The 20,586-nt window shown below is 42.0% G+C and overlaps 1 protein-coding gene across 4 annotated transcripts in view; it reads right to left on the bottom strand.

The window, feature by feature from the left end:
• The window catches only part of LOC144888885 (germ cell nuclear acidic protein-like), a 155,678-nt gene that overhangs the window by 22,275 nt on the left and 112,817 nt on the right, over positions 1 to 20,586 (bottom strand). For all 4 annotated transcript variants that reach the window (XM_078768541.1, XM_078768540.1, XM_078768542.1 and 1 more), the window contains 3 exons: positions 15,092 to 15,230; positions 14,540 to 14,678; positions 13,835 to 14,039 (listed from right to left, as the gene is read on the bottom strand). In XM_078768541.1, coding sequence (XP_078624667.1) covers positions 13,835 to 14,039; positions 14,540 to 14,678; positions 15,092 to 15,230 — 483 coding nt within the window. The remainder of the gene's footprint in view (positions 1 to 13,834; positions 14,040 to 14,539; positions 14,679 to 15,091; positions 15,231 to 20,586) is intronic.

Genomic DNA, 20,586 nt, shown 5'->3' with positions numbered 1-20,586 from the left:
GGATGGGAAAATTAGATCTGGTTATAGAATAAATTTACTGACCCCTTGAAGTTAATTCCTCGAATCATTGTTTCACTGGCATTTTTTGTTCACATTGGAAATAGTTTGGTAGAGCTTTGGTTAAAACCTTTGGTTGCGGTATCTTGGAACGAATTGATAAACCATAGGAGATTGAGAAGAATAGAAACAAATATGGACCCAAAATAGAAAGTTGGATTCATGCCTCTCATTGCAAGCAAGCACATGGGGCTAAGGTGGACGATCCCACAGAAAATGAGGCTGCACCTAGCAGCCCAGCAGAACATTCAGTGGCGGATAAATGATAGTCGTGATATACATTCATTTGAATTACATTTTAACACCCCTTGCATTGATAAACATTACATTTTCAACATGTGATATTCCTACTTGGGATAGTGACATTTATTTGCCTACATGACATACCATTATCTACTGATATTAGCGCAACATGAGGGATAATGTATCACAACTACACTCATGATTAGGTGATTTAGTTCGACCCCGGGAGATAGGGGGACCAGGGTAAGACAAATAATCTGATTTATGTTACATATTAAGGGATTGTCTTTATTTACCTTTTAGGAAGCTTGTTAGTTTGGTATACAATGTTGAATGTCATTGACATAAAATTATGTCATAGGTATGAATATATACAAGGAATAGCAGACTTGTTTGTTAGTTTAGTAGTTATATTGGCAATTGTTTTAGTGGTGGCTTGCTTGAAAGCCTTAGTGACGGTGTGTTTGAATAAGGTAACCAACAACACGATGATAACGCATGAAGTGACAAATGAGGAAAGAAATGTGGAACCAGAAAAGGAAGACTTTTATGGCGACATAAATACTGAGATTAAAAGATTAAATCAAGTGATGTTGCAAATGAATACAGTAGAATTAAGATAATGGCATAACGACAATGTTATGAGTTGTGTCAATTACAATATCAGTGAACTCATATCACCACGAGTGACACACTGTTAGGGGAAAAAAAAAAAAAAAAAAAAAAAAAAAAGGAAAAAGAAAAAGTGGAGAGGAATTATGGTAATAATACATTATGCTTAATTTGTTGGTTTGGGAAAATTGTTGTTGGGAATTAGATATTCCCGTTTGTGATTGTAATCATATACAATTTATTTTCTTAGGGTAGTGCTAAAATACCTGCATGAGTTAATTTTTGAACTATATTAACCTGAAAGCAATTGTGGATGCTATTCTTAGTTTAGTAATAAAATACATACCTGATTGAATATTATTTGTGTGACGCATATAAATGAATATAACTTTTTGTGTTAAGGAAAAACAACAAATTGTTGAATGTGAAACTGTCGGAAGATATACATGATTATGCTGATTTCATGGTAAGATGTACCCTATCTGATTCAGTGTGTGTGGAAAGCAGATTCAGATGTGACTGAGCATAAGGATAAGACGAGATCACATTTTGAAGGGAGTGCTAACGGAATTGGGAAGAAGTTCGAGAAAGAAAATTTGTGGCTAAAAAATGAAGTTAATCGTGGCATACACCCTCTTTCTCAAAGAATGATGAAGACATTCTCCCGTGTAACTTGGAGATGAATGCTTACCTTCACCAAGGAAATTTATGTGACCATTTGCCTGGATCACACTGCAACATATGAAAGAAAGGCGATCACTTACTCTTGTTCGAAGGTTTCGAACATTCATCACATCAGAAGTTGCAGGACAACGACATTTTACCTGCAACCTCTGTGAAATGCGGGGACATATGTTATTACTTCACCAACTTCCGGGGAGCCAGCATGGAGCTGCAAACCAATGGCTGTGCCTTTTCACAACAGCTGTGCACGATTTTGCGGGCCACTCCTGGTATGGACCATGGATGACCTGAACACCATGGTCCCAACATCATTGTGGATGCATCCGGCATCCCTGTTCCACATCTTGCTGGCCAATCAACGTCACACCAATACTTGCTGCCCACTCATAATGAGGGAGGAGGCAAGTCGACTACAACTGGGCGAAGGCCTTGTTCAAGGAATCATTATGGTTCACAGCAAAAAGTGGCAAGAATGCTACATGGAGAGCAGGGTCAGTCTATGACTCCGCAATGTTACCACAACAGCGAAATCCTACACGAAGTAGTGCAGGAGCTATGAAGACATTAGGAGAAAATGTTTCATACCTGGATTCAAACACAAGTGATCAGCCCTTCCTTTCAAACAAAGTCAACATTTGTGTGGAGGCAAACGTTTTTGCCAGATGGTGCAGATGCTTTACAAAACTTGAAAATGAAGTGAAATTGTTGTATCTTGGTGATGGTGAAGTGTTGTTTTGAAAAGATATTTGTGATGGAAATGCAATAGATTGAACAATATGGAAGGAGTCAATGACCAACGAAATGTTTTGTGATTCTTGCAGGACGACGGTGTATGCCTCAGGGAATTTGATTACCAAAGTTATGATTATTTACTTATACTTGTAATGATGTTTACTTGCAGTGATTGATTGTTTACTTATACTTGTATTGATGTTTACTTGTAGTGATTGATTGTTTACTTATATTGATGTTTACTTGTAGTGATTGATTGTTTACTTATATTGATGTTTAGATTAATGGTTAATATAAACAAAAACAAAAAAAATGAGGGAATTGTGGAAGTACTGTACTGCATTAATGTACTGTATGGCATGGTATTAAATGTACTGTATGGCATTAATCAAAACCAATATGGAAGTAGAGATCTTGACATCATATTGATCGTTGGAATTGGAAAACGAAGCAGATAGACGATTTCGTAAATGAATGTCAGGAATTTGCACGAACGTGGTAATCTCTTGTTCACCTGGTCACAGCCCCGGGCTAGAGCACCCTCCTATTGTGAGGCAAATGCAACTCCCAGCAGGGGGGGAGCGAACCGGCTCCAATGAGGCGAGCGTGGATGACCTCGGGGCATTTGCGGAGAAGGGATTAGCGCGACGATGCCCATAAAGACAGAAACATACTTTGAGTCAGGAGCACTCATCCTCAGAAGCCCTGCCCGACGGAATGAACGCGTACCACGAGTTCGGCGCTGCAGCCGAACAAGAAGGACGATGCGGATAGAGTTACCTGGTCGATTGAGTTAACGGTAGTTATTACTATTTGAAACTAGTTAATAAAGTGTTGACCTGTTGTAAACCTGTGTCCGGTCATTGGAGTCTTGAGTCTCACCCACCAATTCCACAACAATCGTAATGGTCAAAATCACAAGTATAGCAGTGGAGAATAAATAATCAACTCCAAACATTTACAGTCGTGGCCAAAAATATTGGCACCCTTGCACCTTTTTCAAATAACAATTTTCTCTAAAAATAAGTTGAAATTGACAAAAGTATTTGGTCTCTAAAGTCCTTATTTCACTGTTAATATTACAGAACCTTTGCTTTTGATTCAGAACTTAATACATCCCTTTAAATCAGAAAATAAAAAGAAACGGCATTGAGAAAATTATTGACACCCTCGACTTAATATTTGGCACAGCCTTTGGACAAAATAACAGCAGTCTAGCGCTTCCTATAGCCATGAATGAGCTTCCTCCACCTCTCTACTGGCAGTTTGGCACACTTCTTGTGAAAACTGCTCCAGTTCTCCCACATTTGAAGGGTGCCTTCTCCCAAGTACTGTTTTCAGATTTCCCCACAGGTGTTCAATGGGATTTAGATCTGGACTCATTGCTGGCCACTTCAGAACAGTCCAGCGTTTTGTCTTGAACCATTAATGGGTGCTTTCTGAAGTGTGTTTGGGGTCATTGTCCTGCTGCAACTGCAAGACACATGACCTTCGACGGAGACTCAGCTTTCTGACACTGGGTTGAACATTGCGCTCCAAAATGCCTTGGTAATCTCCTGATTTCATGATGCCATGCACACAATCAATGTGCCCAGTGCCAGAAGCAGCACAGCAACCCCAAAACATCACTGAACCTCCTCCATGTTTGACTGGATGGAAGGTGTTCTTTTCTTTGAGGCCTTCATTTTGTTTTCTGCAAACATAGAGATGATGTGCTTCACCTAAAAGCTCCAATTTGGTCTCATCTGTCCACAGAAGGATTTTGGCTTGTTCAGGTGTGTTTTGGCAAACTCCCGTCAGGGTTTTCTTATGTCTCTCACTCTCAGCAGTGGTGTCCTCTTGGGTCTCCTACCATGGAACCCCCTTTCATAGAATTGTTGACGGATGGTGCGAGTTGAAACTGTCATACCGTGTGTCTGAAGGTCAGCTTCAATCTATTTGCCAGTTGATCGAGGTGCTTTCTCCACCATTCGATTAATCCTTCACTGCAATCTTCGATCAGGTTTTCTCTTGCGGCCACATCCAGGGAGGTTGGCTACAGTGCCATGGGCGTTAAACTTCCTGATAACATTGTGTACGGTGGATACAGCAACATAAATATCTCTGGAGATGAACTTGTAGCCTTGAGATTGTCCATGCTGGGTTACAATCATGTATCTGACCTCCACAGACAATTCTCTGGTTTTCTTCCTCTTCTCCATGCTCATTGTGGTACACAGAGTGACACAAAACAGCAGAATGACTCCTTTTATCTATTCATACTGGGTGAATGATTGATTTTTATATTTCAGGCACCTGCAACTCACCGTAGGTGAGTTCATCTCCTAAGTGAAGGAGAATCACCTGCTTGAAATCTAATTATTTCCAACACCTTCTAAAAGGTGTCAAAAATATTGTCTGGGCCATTTTAGGATTTCTGTGTGGAATAAGCTAAGATTTAGTAATGGTTTCAGATTTATTTATTTTTGTTCCACTGCAAACCAAAGAAATACAAATGTGGATACCAAAAGATTTTAAAATTTCAACAATTTCCTGGAAGAAATGGTGCATTATTTGAAAAAAGTGCAACTGTGCCAATATTTTTGGCCACGACTGTATGCGAGCCAAATATGTGAAATTACAAACTCCATGTGCAACCTCTAAACTTAGTCCAAATGGCTTAAAATTTCACCACAAGGGTTTTTTCGCATATACAAAATTTTTTTAAGTGTTAGGAGGATCAAAATGGCAGGGGGAAAAACTCAAATTTGATATAGGGTCATTGCTGGTGGAAGTTTTTGCCATTATACAAAAATATGCATTTTGGTGTCTGTCTGTTTGACTGGTTTTTCAACCACAATACACTCGGTCGTTATTTATCCAAATGTAAGCAAACTTGACAGGGGGACTAAGGGTCACACGAATGAGGTTGTAGCGATTTAACTTCCCCCAGTGGTAGGAGAATGGGGGTTCTGAAGCACACTAAAATTTAACATTGAAGTCAATGGAGAAAATTAAGGTTAATTATTGACACTGGATTTTCAATGAGATTTTATCCCCCAATTAATTCCCATCCTCAAGATTTCAAGATGTTCAACAGACATTCGCTGACGCTCATTCTCACTCACTGCGTTCGTTCGTCTGCGCATTCGAGACACCCCATTCTCCAACTACTTGTGGTGGAAGGGAAAATTGTGGGAAGGGGAATTAGGGAGGGGAAAGAGAGGGAGAAATGGGGGAGGGTGAAATTAGGGAGGGGGACTGCTTTTGATTCTACTCACTCAGTGGACCAATGAATATTTGTTTTTGTTGTATTTTAGGGAATAATTTAATTTTCTCATAACACTCATCACCATCAAGTGTATTAACAAACAATATGTTGGAACTTGGTTCTTGGTACAAGTATCTTTGATGGGGCAGAGATGAAATGATCGACCTCTCTTAATGTCCTTGTTTGAGCACCTCCTGAGCCACATATCATTTTAAGATTGTAGTAAATTATTTTCCCATTGATTTCTTGGCAACCATCAACACTTCCTGTCCATTCAAGGATGTTGAATCCTCTGGGAGGAGCCTCTAACTTATTTGTACTTATATTTATTCGCTTATTTGTTTTATTTACTTTTCTTTTGGTTGTTTCTTCAAGAAGACTTATTTGATATTTTTCACATTCGTTATGGTTTCCATTTAAATACTAAGGCTGCGTTTTTCTCCACTCTGGTTTGGTTATTGCTTAGTTCTATCATTTACATATCAGTAAAAAATGCAGCAGTAGCCCGTTCAACCCCCCTTTTTTATCTTATCACTTATGTTTATCTTAACACTTACACTCCTCCCAGTTTATCTTAACACTTACATCTTATTGCTTAACACTTATATCCATAATAGGGCTGCAGATTATTGTCAAAAAGTGCCTTAAAAATGGCGGAACTGGCAACTAGCTTCCTACCAGCTACTTTTGGTATTTTTATAATGTAGGGGCCTTGACAAGTTCACAAACCAAAAATACCCAGAATACCTCTGGGGGAACATGTTTTTTTTTTTTTTTTTTTTTTTTTTTTGTATACAAGATCGAGGCTCGTGAAAGAGCTAACATTAATCACACAAAAAGACAAACCGACACACAAAACACAAAAAAACAAGGGGAGCGGCAGACAAGATGGGGAGAGAGGGGGAAGGACACAAAAGAGAGGGGGTAGAGGGGGAAGGACACAAACACAACATTTGAGAGCAGGGACATCGGGAGGACTTGGGGGGAGGTGGGAGAGGAATAAAACATATGAACACTGCAAGGACGCTGGGGTGAATTACCGGGGGTAGAAAAGATCAAGGTTTTCGATGGGGGAAGATAAGAGATGGTGGTGAACAGCTGTTTTAAAGACCTGGAGGGAGGAGTGGGATTGAAGGGAGTGGGGGAGTTTGTTCCAGAGGCGGGAGAAAAGGGGAATGAAAGAGTGAAGGTGAGCAGAGAGACTTTGGCAGTTTAACCATAAGAGGGTTGCAGGCAGATCTTGTGCGACCTGAAGGAATATTGGGGGGACAGAGCACAGAGAGAGCTGGGGGAGCAAGGCCGGAGAGGAGTCGGTAGAAGACAGAAAGACCACCAACCTGCCTGCGGTGAGTGAGTGAAAGGCCCTCGGTGTTGACTACATCGCAGGAGATTCCAATGATTCTGAAAGCTTTGGCCTCAACAGCGTGAAGCCAAGCAAGGTGTGAGGAAGGAGCACCAGCCCAGAGGGGGGAACAGTATTCCATTGAGCTGCGGATGAAAGCCTTGTATGTGGTGAGGAGCTCAGGTGTGCCAAGGAAGGACTTCGCACGACGGAGGATGCCCAGTCGGCGACTGGCTTTGGAGGCCAGCTTGGAAATGTGGTTTTCCCAAGAAAGATCATGGCAGATAGTGAGACCCAAAAGCTTGAGCGACAGAACTTCTTGGAGAGGATTGTTGAGAAAGTAGATGGGAGGGTTGTCCAGTCGGTCCTTTCGGAGAGACATTGTAAGAGTGTGAGATTTGTCAGGATTGAAAGACATGTTCCACTTGTTTGACCAGTCTGTGATTTTGTCCAGGTCTGCAGAGAGTGAGGAGGCTGCAGACTGCCGATCTGAGGGATGAGGAATGGAGCGACAGAGAGTAGAGTCGTCAGCAAAGAGATAGAGAGGATTTTCAAGAGAGTCAGAGAGATCATTGATGAAGACCAGAAAAAGCACAGGGCCCAGAACACTACCTTGGGGAACTCCAGCCTGAACAGGAAGAGATGAGAGAAACCCATTCAGGGCCACACGTTGACTATGACCAGAGAGGAAGTCCGCCAGCCATGCGTGGAGATTTCCATGGATACCAAAGGAGGAGAGTTTGGTGAGCAGAGCAGGGTGCCAGACCGTATCGAAGGCACATGAAATGTCAAGGGAGACAGCTCTAATTTCCTGTTTGGCGTTGAGGACCTCCATCCATTGTTGTGCAAACCGGTGATGTTGGCTGATTTCCAAGCAGATGGCAGATGACCTTGAGCAAAAGAGAGGGTGAAGAGAACAGAAAGAGGGAGTGAAAGAGCAGAAGAACATGATTTTAGGACCCGTGGGCTGATGCCGTCAGGACCAGTTGCAGAATCAGAGTCGAGGGTTGACAGAAACTTTTCCACCTTGTCAGGAGGAAAGGACACAGAGTCCAGGAGCAGCTGGGTACGACTGGGTACGACTGGGTACGGTGGGTACAGAGAGGGATGGGTTTGGGACACAAGATTTAGAGGCAAACACAGAGTTGAGGCATTCAGCTTTTTCACGTGCGGAGTCAGCCGTTAAGCCTTATGATGCTTAAATGATGTCATCAAAATGGCTGCCAAAATTGTAAAGTTGGGCATTGTGTACAGGTGCTGACGTGGTACCTAACCGTTTGTATAGTAGTTTTACTGTCAAGAGAAAAAACATCAGCCTTTTCCTGGGATGAAGACTGTTTCATTTGTGGAGAACCAGAGAATAAAAAGAAAGGAATAAAACTTACAGCAGCGAATATGAAGCCAGCAGAAGTTCGTGAGAATGTGCTTGCAATGGTTCTGATTACAAAAATGATTCCCAAATACTTCACCGTGCAGTTAGTATTATTCGCAGAGACAGAAAAATTACAACCAACAACTGAATACCTTCATACCCAAGAAATTGATCTTAATGCATCAGCTGCGTTTAATTTAAATATTATTTAAATATTATTTAAATATTTAAAATAAATTATTAAATTAATTTAAATGCATTGCATGCATGCATGCATTTGCAATGCATGCATTTAAATTAACTTATTATTTAATCACATAAACCTATAATCACAAAGTTTGAAAGAAGGAAGGTTTATTCCAAAGCAAAGGTGTTGATTACTGATTGTCCACTGATTTAATTGAACTAAATAATGATAAGGGATACAAGTATGCTTTAACTGTTGATTTGAGGAGTAGATTTGCATGGGTTGTTCCCCTGAAAAACAAAAGGGGTAATACTCTTATGTTAGCTTTCAGTGGAATATTTAGTAAAAGCAAAAGAAAACCACAGAAGTTATGGACTGATGAGGGAACAGAGTTCTATTACAAAATATTTATGAAATTTCTTAAAGATAATGGCATTAAATTATACAGCACTTTTAATGAAGGAAAGGCAGTTGTTATTGAGCGCTTCAATCGCACTTTGAAAGAGAGATTAATATATATAAAAAATATACACAAGTCGGTTCTTAACAATGGGTATCTATAATTCAGGACATTGTAGATAATTACAATAATACAGTTCATTCATGAAAAAAAAGGAAAACCATCGGAAGCAGTTACAAAATTAGAATATGAAAAGGAAATTAATTTGAGAAAACCCAAGTTCAAAGTTGGTGATATTGTAAGAATATACAGATGGAAAAGTCATTTTGAGAAAGGTTTTACAAAGAGATGGACTAATGAACTCTTTAAAATTGTTGATGTAATGATGGACTTAAATTCCTTGGACTTACAAATTATATGATATGAATGGGGAAGAAATCTTGGGTTCATTTTATTCACAGGACATTACAAAAGACACAGGTAAGCAGATAATACCCTTGAGCACAATAGGTTAACACTTCACAATCCACTACTATACAGGGATGGGAGGATTAATGTTGTTGTTTGGGGGTGAGGAATATAGAAATATACCTTATTCCTGGACTACAATCCTCCTCAATCCTGAGTAGCTCTTCCATGAGACCGCTCTCAAGAAACTCCTCATAATTATTTAGTAGTCGAAGAGTTGTTCTTAAAAATGGGTTCCTCTTTTCACCTTGTATTGAGCACCCAAGTCTAATTGTTAGTGTCGTTGATTTCTTAAAGGAGTTATTTAAAGCTGTTTTAAAGTGTCTATCACATTGTTCCACAGCCTCCTGAATAGATTTAGGTTTATTAACAAACTTTTTTAACTTCATAATTGTTAGGGGTTTCTAAGTATTATAACAATGCTCCATAAAGGTAATATTTATAGATGCTTCTTTGCTTAAAATAAAATTTTCTTCATGATTTATCATTTCATCTCTGCCCAACAAAGATACTTGTACCAAGAACCAAGTTCCAACATAATGTTTGTTAATATACTTGATGGTGATAAGTGATATAAGAAAATTAAATTATTCCCCAAGATAAAACATAAACAAATATTCATTGGTCCACTTGGTGAGTATAATCAAATGCAGTACCCTTCCCCAATTCCCCCTTCCCCATTTCTCCCTCTCTTTCCCCTCCCTAATTCCCCTTCCCCAATTCCTCCTTCCCCAATTCCCCCTTCCCTATTTCTCCCTCTCCTTACCCTCCCCAATTCCCCTTCCCCCAATTTTCCCTTCCACCACAAGTAGTAGGAGAATGGGGTGTCTCAAATGCGCTGGCTAACAGCGAACGAACTGAGTGAGTGAGAATGAGCGTCAGCCAATGTCTGTTGAACATCTTGAAATCTTGGGTATGGAAATGAATTGGAGGACAAAATCGAATTGAAAACCCAGTGAGTCAATAATTAACCTTAATTTTCTCCATTGACTTCAATGTTAAATTTTAGTGTGCTTCAGAACCCCCATTCTTCCACTACTTCCCCCTCCCCTCTCTCACACACCCAACCTGTCCAGCAAGTTTCGTCCGAATCTGTCTACAAATTTGAGATATTGTGCTATACATCGTCTTTTGCCCTATTTCTCCATGGTGAAGAATCATTTCAAAATATCTCAGATCCAGATCCGATCCAGATCTTCACCAAAATCTAATCATTTCCTCCTTGTTACATACCCAACCTCTCCACCAAAATTTGTCCGAAATCTTATTTTTGGATATCTCAATTTTTGATATCCTGTTCACAAACAGGTAAGGTGTCACGCAGAGCACAATACTTGCAGCAAAATCTACCCCCGGCCCCAAAAAAGTTGCTATAGATACATAAACTTGTCCATTTAATTAAAATTAAAATTAATGATCTTAATCAATGCTCAGGTCCATCGGATGAAAATTGATTAGTTTTCAGATGAAAACTGATGATTTTAGAAGTTTGACCTTGAGTTGACCTTTGACCTTAAAAAATAGTTGTTTTTTCTCAATTCAGTGATGCACTTTGCAATTGCTCTTTAATTTTCAGTTTAATCGGAGTAACATTTACAATTTTTCAGAAGAAAATTTATAATTTTAGAAGGTTGAGTTTGAGTTGACCTTTGACCTTAAAAAGTTTGTTTCCAAATTCAGTGATGTACTCTGAAAATGCTGTTTAATTTTCAAGGCAATCAGATGAAAATTGATGATTTTAGAAGTTTGACTTTGAGCTTACTTTTCTGACCTTTTGACCTCAAAAATAGTTGCTTTCCCAATTCAGTGACTCAATATGCAATTGCTGTTTAATGTACAAGTTAATAGGATGAAAATTGATTATTTTTCAGATGAAAATTTATGAATTAAAAGTTTGACCTTGAGTTGACCTTTTTACTTTTTAACCTTGAAAATCGTTCGTTTCCCAATTCAGTGAGGCACTATGCAATTTATGTTTAATTTTCAAGTCAATTGAATGAAAAATGACGATTTTAGAAGTTTGACCTCAAGACAACCTTTGACCTCAAAATCCATAGGCTTCCAAGTTGAGACTACCACTACAATTTGGTAGTTTCTTGACAATCGGTTCAGAACCTGTACACCTGCAGGCGAGTTACAAACAAAGTGACAAAGTGACAAACAAAACAAGAAAGGACGAAAATCGAGAGAATCAATAATTAATTGATTCAATAATTGAATTAATCAATAATTAATTGATTGAATTGATTCAATTGAGCAGGTGCTAATTGTGTAAATAAAATAAATAAATACTAATTGTAAAATAATTATTTTTAAAAATCAATTCACTAATTGCATACGTCGACCACCACTGTTTCATCCAAATCTGTAACTTTTTGTGAATTAAGTAATTAATCGAATAATTGATTAATAAATAAATCAAAAATACCTTTTATAGCCAAATCCCTTGGTTACCGTCATGTCCAAATATCAGCTTCCTAGCTCAAAAGGTGCCTCAGATATTGCCCAGATGAGAAAGGAAATCGATAGTAATTAAGTAATTACTCCCGCCAGGGAGTAATGCATTCGATCGTGTCCGTCCGTGTGTGTGTTCGTGTGTTTGTGAACAAGATATCTGGAAAAGTTCTGAACTGATTTGGATGAAAGTTGGTGGGATGATTGCCCTTGGAATAAAGAAGAATTGATTAGTTTTTGGTGAAGCTCAGGATATTATTCCGGATCCATGAATTTTGTGAAGGATTTTTTTTTACCATTGGAAGATAGGGCTCAGCAGCGGCCACCCACGGCAAGAGTATGCGCTCTACTGAGTGGCGTTCAAGTTAATCAATTAATTGATGAATCAACATAAAAAATACCGTTTTTGCCAAAGCAGGTGCTCAGTATTGTGCCAAAATTTCAGCTTCCTAGCTCAAAGGAACAAACAAGAAAACCTTTGACCGTTGACCTTTACAGTTAAAAAAACATTGACAGCCTCACTTTTGTCCTTTGGAATCCTCTAGTAAAGTTTGGCGAAGACAGCTGAAAGTGTTCGCAAGTTATCACACTCACAGGCAAACAAACAAACGAGACAGACTGACTGACCAATGACAATAATTTTCAATTTTCGTCATGATAACAAAATCGACTGACCAACAAACTTCAAAAATCTTCGATTTTGCAAGTAAAAAACAAAGACAGGGGTGAAAACATAACCTCCATGCACCTTCGGTGGCGGAGGTAACTAGAACGGCACTCGGTAGAGCGCATACCTCCGCCAGGCTGAACACCAAATTCTAATTGGCTTGTTCTTGACATCAAACAAACTCATCCACCTAATTTCGTCACAGTCGGTCCACAATGTTTTGAAGTATTGTGGTATATATCATTTTTGGCTACATATCTCAATGGTGAAAAATCACTTGAAAATTAAAAACCTCTCGTATCTGCATTCGGATCTTCACTAAATCCGAATCAATTCATCCTTTTAACACACCCAACCTGTCCACCAAGTTTCGTCCAAATCTGCCCACAACTTTTTAAGATACATACATATTACGGATCTTCACCAAAATCTCATCATTTCGTTTTTGTCACATTCCCAACCTCTGCACCATATTTTATCCGAATCCGTCCACATCTTTTTGAGATATCCTGTTAACAAAGAGACAGAGGTGAAAACATAATCTCCATCCACCTTCTGTTGCATAGGTACCGGTAATTGGCCATAAGGATAATAACTCCTGTAGTGTTTAAGCCTGGTGTTGGCTTAGTGGTTAGGGTGCCAGCTTGGGATCCCAGGATCCTGAGTTTGAATCCCGGTGATCGTTGAATTAACGCCAGGGGGATTAACTCAGCCGGTCATCCTTCCGAGGTCGGCAAATTGAGTACCAGCTTGCTGGGATGAATGATCCCGGTGTGGACCCCGATTTAGAATAGGTACACCATATCCCTGCATGTCGTAAGAGGCGACGAAAGGGTTGGCATCTGGAAGGGCATCCGGCCATAAAAAAAAACACAAAAAAAAATTGCGTCAAAAAGGGAACCATGATGATTGTCATGGGGCCCGCAAGGCTTACCCCCGCTCTAGCGTTACTGATTTTGGGGTACATGGGATAAACAAGATGGACACGACTAGGATTTTCAGGAAATAAAACAGGGAATTTGAAGGAGGTGGATTTGGGGTGTATCAACGGGGATAGAAAAGATCAAGGTTTTGCATGGGGGAAGATAAGAGATGGTGGTGAACAGCTGTTTTGAACACCTGGCGGGAGGAGAGAGATTGAAGAGTGTGTGGGAGTTTGTTCTAGAGGCGGGAATAATTTACTGATTTCGAAAACATGGAAATCCACAAACACGTGGAAATTTCTCATCGCACGTACATAAACATACAAAAACAAAAATAAAAAAGGCATGGTCAACAAAATGAACATTCCCTAAAATATGGAACTCTGAGTGACAAAAAGTGCACATGGGAAGTTGCACGAAGACATGGTGTAGTTTGTGAGTACCTTTTCTGGCAGCTCGTGCAGCGGTAATTAAACTTGTAGCGGATGCCGTACGAATGACAGCGTGTAATGGGAGGTAGCTCAGGATGGACCAAGCAGGCATTGCGCGCAAACAGCTGCCACATCTGACCATGGCCATCTCGAATGCCGTGCAGCACCCACGAGGCAGCGTGACACATCTCGTGGATGAGGGTATCACGCAGTCGGTCTGGGGCAACGAACAAAAAACACTTCATCAAGAGCTGTTTGCACCTCCTCACAGTCACAGTACAAAGTCATAACAGTTGATTCGACAATCTTGGCCTCCAGAATTACCCTCTTTCAATCTCATAATCTCAATGAAAATGTTTCAGGACTTTTGTTCCCAATTATATTCTTTAAAATGGATTAGCATTACGCTCATAAATACGAGTGCCAAGTAAAGAAATTTCCTTTGAGTAGTCACACATCTGGCCATGTTTGCCATTTTGCACCTTATAACAAACCACATTTTCTTTAGAAAATGCAAATCATCTCCATGTGATGTGGAATGATCTCAAACTTTCAAAAAAAAAATTCATGACCAACACAAATTACTTTCAATCCCCTAACACAAATTAAACAGGTTTTTGCACATAGAAGCCACACATACCCATCGTTCTCCAAAAGTTTGCCTCGTTTACACCATGTACCCACAGTAAATAAAACGTGCAAGACTCAGAGACGTACCGGCTGTATCGCACACCTTCTCAGAGAGCTCGATACGAGCACATCGTGATCTGTCCTTTCCAAACTGCAAAGTCGAGATGCAGTGCCCAGCCGTCTTACGAAGTCTTCGGTTCCACGTTACTGGCATATCATCTGGGAGCTTTCATCATGAAAAACAGGAACGCTTGAGCACCCCAGTGCACCAATCCCCAAGCACCTTAGTCTCTCCCTGCACCTGTCGCCTGCCCCCACGCTCCCCACCCCCACTCCACTGCCCACTTGTACCCCCATCTTCTCTGAATCTCCAACCCTATCAATCTCAGTTGGAAGCATCCGACAAGGTACAGAAAACCAGGTGAGAAACAAGTACATTCTCCTACATAATTAACTATTTTATTAATTTGCTTCTGTCTGATTTTCAAATGGAGAAAAAGGAGCAGAATGAAATAAATTAATTTGGGGGCACGGGTGGAGAGTTCATCAAATGTATCCAACAATGGGGTTGCGTTTTAAAGAAAAGTGTGATGGAAGGGTGGTGAGTGTTGATAAAAATAAAAATGAAGACAGTGCAACCTTGCCCTCAAATACGGAATCGTTGTACAGGCAGTAGAGACGCACGGTGATATCCTGACGGACCTGACGGAAATGTCGGACGGAAAGCGATGACTGCGACACCATTTCTGTCAGGAAACATCCTGGGAATGTGCAGAGCCTACATACACAACGAAAGCAAAGTAACATGTGGTACTGTAGTCACCTTGAATCCCACAGTGCTCACCGACCATCAAACCCAGGCATGTTGGGCCTGAAATTGGATATTCAAACGTATGGATATAGGTTTACTTGCTTCTTGAAAGTACAAAGTCATTCAGCAAAAGAATGGCGGTACAACGTATCCTGCAGGAAACAAGCGAGCAGAACCCCCCGAATAGTCGGACAGCCAAACGACAAGTACATTGGCTGCACTGGGGAATGACCTTTGATTGGCACGCACGTTATCTACCTTGAGTAGGTTTCCCAAAACAATGCCATATATATATATACATATATATATTGTTACAGACGCGGCTTTTAGATGTTATATTGACCGAGCGGTGGTGTATTTAACCGCGTCCGAACAGTTACTCCCCGATTAGAACCCGATTCCACCCGACGTTGACCAGATCGCCCCACAGATATTCAATCGGGAAATCTCTAAAGCGACCGAAAGAGAAGGAAAAGAAGAAGAAGAAGAATACGGAGGAAGAACAGATTTATTATACACACACAAGCAATGGATGGAAGAAGCAGTAACACAGCGAATCGTTAACTTACACTATTCATTTTTACTTAGCCCCAAGACAACGAGCAGGACAGGACGTTCACACTTACACAGGGGATAATGCAGGCAGGTAGGGCTTGAGGTGGATTGCTTGAGAGGGAGGCAAAGTCGGGAGGCCGCAGCTCGCAATTCCTCGCGGTTTTGGCGGGAAACCCTCCGTCGTGTATCCGCTGCGGTAGACGTCACGCGCTGGTTCGGCACACCTGCTCCTCTTCTTGGGGTGGAGCCGTCTCCCTCCTTTCAGCGCGTCTCTCCAAAGCTGGTTTCCTTGCCGAGTACCTCTCCTCTTTGGCTTGGAGCGTTTCGCATCTCACCGCTCCTTTTGGTGCAGCCTCTTTGCTCATCTCCCAGGGTCATCTCTCAAGGCCTCTGGTAAAGCAGTCCCTTACAGTCGCTTTTATCACCTCGGGCGAAATCAAGCCGCCGGCTCCGAGGGCACGCCTACCGGGTCGCTCACCGCGGTGTTGATTGGCTGTTAGGGCTGGTTCACTCCTTCCCTCTTATGACGAGGTGGAGACACGTCTTTCTTCCCCAACCCTACCTCGTGGCCAAGGGTGGTTGAAGAAAACCGCCCAAAATGCGGAAGGCAATTGGAAGGGAGGTTTTGGGGAAATTGGAAGGGCCTACGCTTATTTTGTTTGATACAATGCAAAGTCAATCTAGTGGGAAACACATATTTAGCCTACATGGAATAAGGAAATACACTATTTAAAAGATATATCGTGACCTGCGTGTAAGTTTCATGGAATTAACTAGGAGGCCGACTGCGACCATTATTTACATTAACAGGGTGTTACCGTACTTTTGTAACGTTCACATTGTAACGTTTCCACATTCGTTGCAATATATATATATATATATATATATATATATATATATATATATATATATATATATATATATATATATATATATATATATATATATATATATATATATTGTTGCGATTTTCAGTTTGTCAAGTGAGCCTAATAAAGGTTAAAGTTTGCCCCCCATAGTTACTCACACAAGCAACATGTAGCCTCGTGATAGTATAGTTATGTCTTAGTATTTGTGAGCTTAGTTCCTTTCCAGTGTTAGTTCTGCGTTGAGTAGAGCCAGGAGAATAGGCCCGACTTGCCACCGACTTTCCAGCTACCCTAGCCTCAATCCAGTTTGCTAAACGTTGGTTGATCATTGGGCGAGTTAACACGAGGCAGGCTAGGAGGACCGGGGCGGAGTCGAGGGTGGAGCGGCGGAAGCGCTGACGGTAAGCACGAGCCGCCAATCAGAGCTCGGAGGTGGTGACGGCGGCGTTGCGTCACAGGGTGTGGTGAGAAGGTTCGAGTGAGTTCCAGAAGGTTCGGGGGGCGTAGCTAGAAAACCCATTGCGCGAAAGTCCTCGGGAGGACTTGCTGCGAGAGAGAAAGATAAGGGACTTGCATCGGAGGGCTTGAGGGACTAGCGCGGGAAAGCCGAGAGCAGAGGAGGACTCCCGGCAGTTGATGAACTTGATGAACTTCACGCACTTGCACGAGAGCGGTACAGATACGCAGGCGCAGCCAGACGCGCTTGAACCGAATACCACGCATTTGAGACGCGCGAGTGAGAACGGCTGAGTAATCGCCAGCCGCGCTAAAGTCCACCCTTTGCCGTTCCGCCCCATCATCTGCTTGTCCGGGAGACGCGCCACGAGTCCCTGCCTTCGCCTGCCACCATCTTCGCGGGACGTGCTGGGGCCGTGGAGAGCCGGAAGGAGGCCGTCTCTGTACGACCACATTGACGTGTGGGGAACATCTACCCATCTGCAATTCCCTGTGTGAGTGTGAGACGGGCCCGTTGTCCAAGGGATAAGTTAAGACTGCTTAAGGTTGCTCTGTGTCTCTTCGTCCTTGAACCTTGTATATACGTGTGGGAAATAATTAAACCCTTTTGTTCTTCCTTTCTTCCTGATTCGACCGTTCCTGTGGTTTACTCATTTGACTAAGCATGGCACGAGCACAACCGCTCTAATCGGGTTCCAACATCTAAGTAACTGCGCGGACCACGTGTACGCAATCTGCTCGGCATACTCAAACCACACGTGGTTCGTGCGAGGCTTGTTTCCTCGCTCCCAGGGCAGCGCGGGGAATTAGGTACGAGCGAGAAGTGGTCCCGAAACCCTACTCCGCGTGTGTCCGGGAGGGACATCTCAAGTCTCGGTTCCGCGCCAAGTCCAGCAAGACAAGGGGATTAATCCCCCCTTGGTAAGGGGAATAAGGGCGGCGTAGAGAACCGCAACAATATATATATATATATATATTAGGGTGGTCCTCAAATGTAAACCAAAAAATAAAATTGGACTTTTTTCAGGTGCTTGTTGCTAAAATTGTTCCTTATTGTGAAAAAATGAAATGTGCCAAAGATGGTTTCTATATGACTTTATTTACTACTGTCATACATGGGTTGAAAATTACAATGTTTCAGTATCGACACACAAAATTGTTTTTAATAAACTAACACTCAGATGTAATCCCAAATCAGTAAGAATGTATGACAATCATCATAAACACACAGAGTAAGAGTCCTCCAGACCATTGATTCCTCATTAATAAGTTCTGTGGTAAATTATTTCCTCCTTATCTTCTTTGCGTCGGGGAACTGATGGCGATGCCACTCAACAACTTGCAACAGGTACTGGTGCTGCTGTTCATCCTTTGTCAAGACCTGATTGTAGTCCTGTATTAATGCTACACCACGTTCTGCAAAGTCGTTGACAGTGGCAATACCACGCAAGACTTGCTGTGATGACTGAAATGATGGGTCATCGGCCCACTCACCAAGGTCCTTTTCTAGGAAGTCAGTATTGACTTTGAATGCAGTAAAAATTCGCAGTGAGGCAGAAGTAACAAAATCTGCAACAGTCTTGGCAGCGATGGCTTATTTTGCTGTAAGATCCATATGTACCCGTGGTTGAGGATTCTCTTGGCATTCTTCTTTAAGAGCAGCTACTATCATTCGCTTGACATCAAGCTCAACACTATCGTCAAACAGAGCAAGTCCTGCCAGTTCTTCGCTGAGGTACCACAAGTGATTGGAAAGCTTTTTGCTGGTGGCTTCGGCAATCATTGAATCAGGATAGAAAATGAGTGCTTTAAGAGAGCTAAGTCTCCAGCGGGAGCACCAATGGCAGATGGAGCGCTGAACCAGGCTTTGGTATACACTGCTCCAACAAATGCTGTAAAACGCTTTATGCCAGCGAGTTCCTTTGGGGTCAGTCGAAACTGATCACGGAACAAGTAGATCTTGATTCCATAAATCACACAGGCCATCCATCTTGCCCGATGCATGGCTCCTGGCTGCATGAACCTGAATCCTCTCGGAGGACGCTCACCAAACAGAATAATAGTCAACTCAAGAAGTTCACGGTAGTCATATCGTAGTTGGCCCGATTCCAGTTTCTGGATGCAGAATGAAACGACATCTTCTTTGCAACTTAAAAATACACCTGAAACTACAGAGTCCAGGACTCCAGGTCATCAGGCATCATTGTCTTAAACTTGCTTTGGTCAATGGAATTCCAGTTTGACTGGAAACGCTTGAAGACGGCTATCTCAGGTCCTTTTGATGGACCAAGAAATGGTTTGAATGCTGCCATTGCTGCCTCTACCACTAGTTCCAGAATGTGATGCTGGCATGCAAAATGTAATAGTGGTCGTCCAAGCTTTTGCTGCAAAATAGTGTACGCACCAAGTGCTGAACCAGTGTTGCTGGCTGTCGTGTCAAAGCTCATACCTGCCACCATGTCTTGCAAATGCCATTCTTCGAGGCATTGCATAACAGCAGCAGCTGTTGCTAGTCCAGTTCCTGCTGGCAGCTTTGGCACACCCAGAAGCTTTCCAGTTCCTTGTGGGTCACTGACAATGACAGGAAGGCGATCAACTTTTTTAGTCCCATCGTCTGGAATGAGCTTGCCATCCCAATGAACCACCAGACTTGTGTTTGGAGCATAGGATGCCTGGATGTCACCTGCAATTGTCTTCCGTTGGATCCGCCTGGATTTCCTGATCGATGTGCGGTTGATGGCCAACTCTGAAGGGTCATGTCCCAGAGCAGAGGCTGCTGCTGACAAGATGTGAACAGCTGATCGATCGCTAACCTTGGTGCGGTCGAGAGCTGCTGTTAGGTCCGGTGTAATAATGCTACTTGCACGCTTTCGGCTCTGCCTCTTTGAAGCAGATAGAACAGCAGAGTAGTCATGATCACTGGCTTCAGCACTGCTGTCTGTTGATGATGCTAGCTCAAGAGTCTCCTCTCAGGCTGCTTGCTTCTCTTTTTCATGCTGCTCTCTTTCAGTCAACACCTTGTCGCGTTGATGTGTCCGCTCCTCTTTTCCTGCTAGCACCTTGTCAACACCAACCATAAAGCCCCGTCGACCTGGCTCCCGTTGTGCCTTAAGGAATTAACGGTCCTCTGGTATTTTGATCAAATCAAGGACATCAACATGAGCAATGTCAAATAAGTCACGTAGACCGGTTTGAAACTGCTCTTCTTTCTTTATCTGAGGGACAGATCGCCGGCTCTTTCCTTTCAGGATGGATCTGTATTGTTCTACTTTTCTCTCTAGTTTTGCAATGATATTCCGCTCATCTGCAGTGGGGATCCGTGCTTTCTCCCAGATGCATAGTCTCACGAACAACAGTTGTTGCGGCACTGCTTATGTCCAATTTCTCAGCATGATGTAGCTTAAAATATCGCTGCAAAATCTCTTGCCAATTTGGGAGCCGAG

This window comes from Myxine glutinosa, chromosome 14 (genome assembly GCF_964187855.1).
Source record: "Myxine glutinosa chromosome 14, kmMyxGlut1.1, whole genome shotgun sequence".
NCBI classification, from domain to species: domain Eukaryota; kingdom Metazoa; phylum Chordata; class Myxini; order Myxiniformes; family Myxinidae; genus Myxine; species Myxine glutinosa.
The sequence above is the reverse complement of the archived record's forward strand: the minus strand, read 5'-3'. Positions and strand labels throughout refer to the sequence as shown.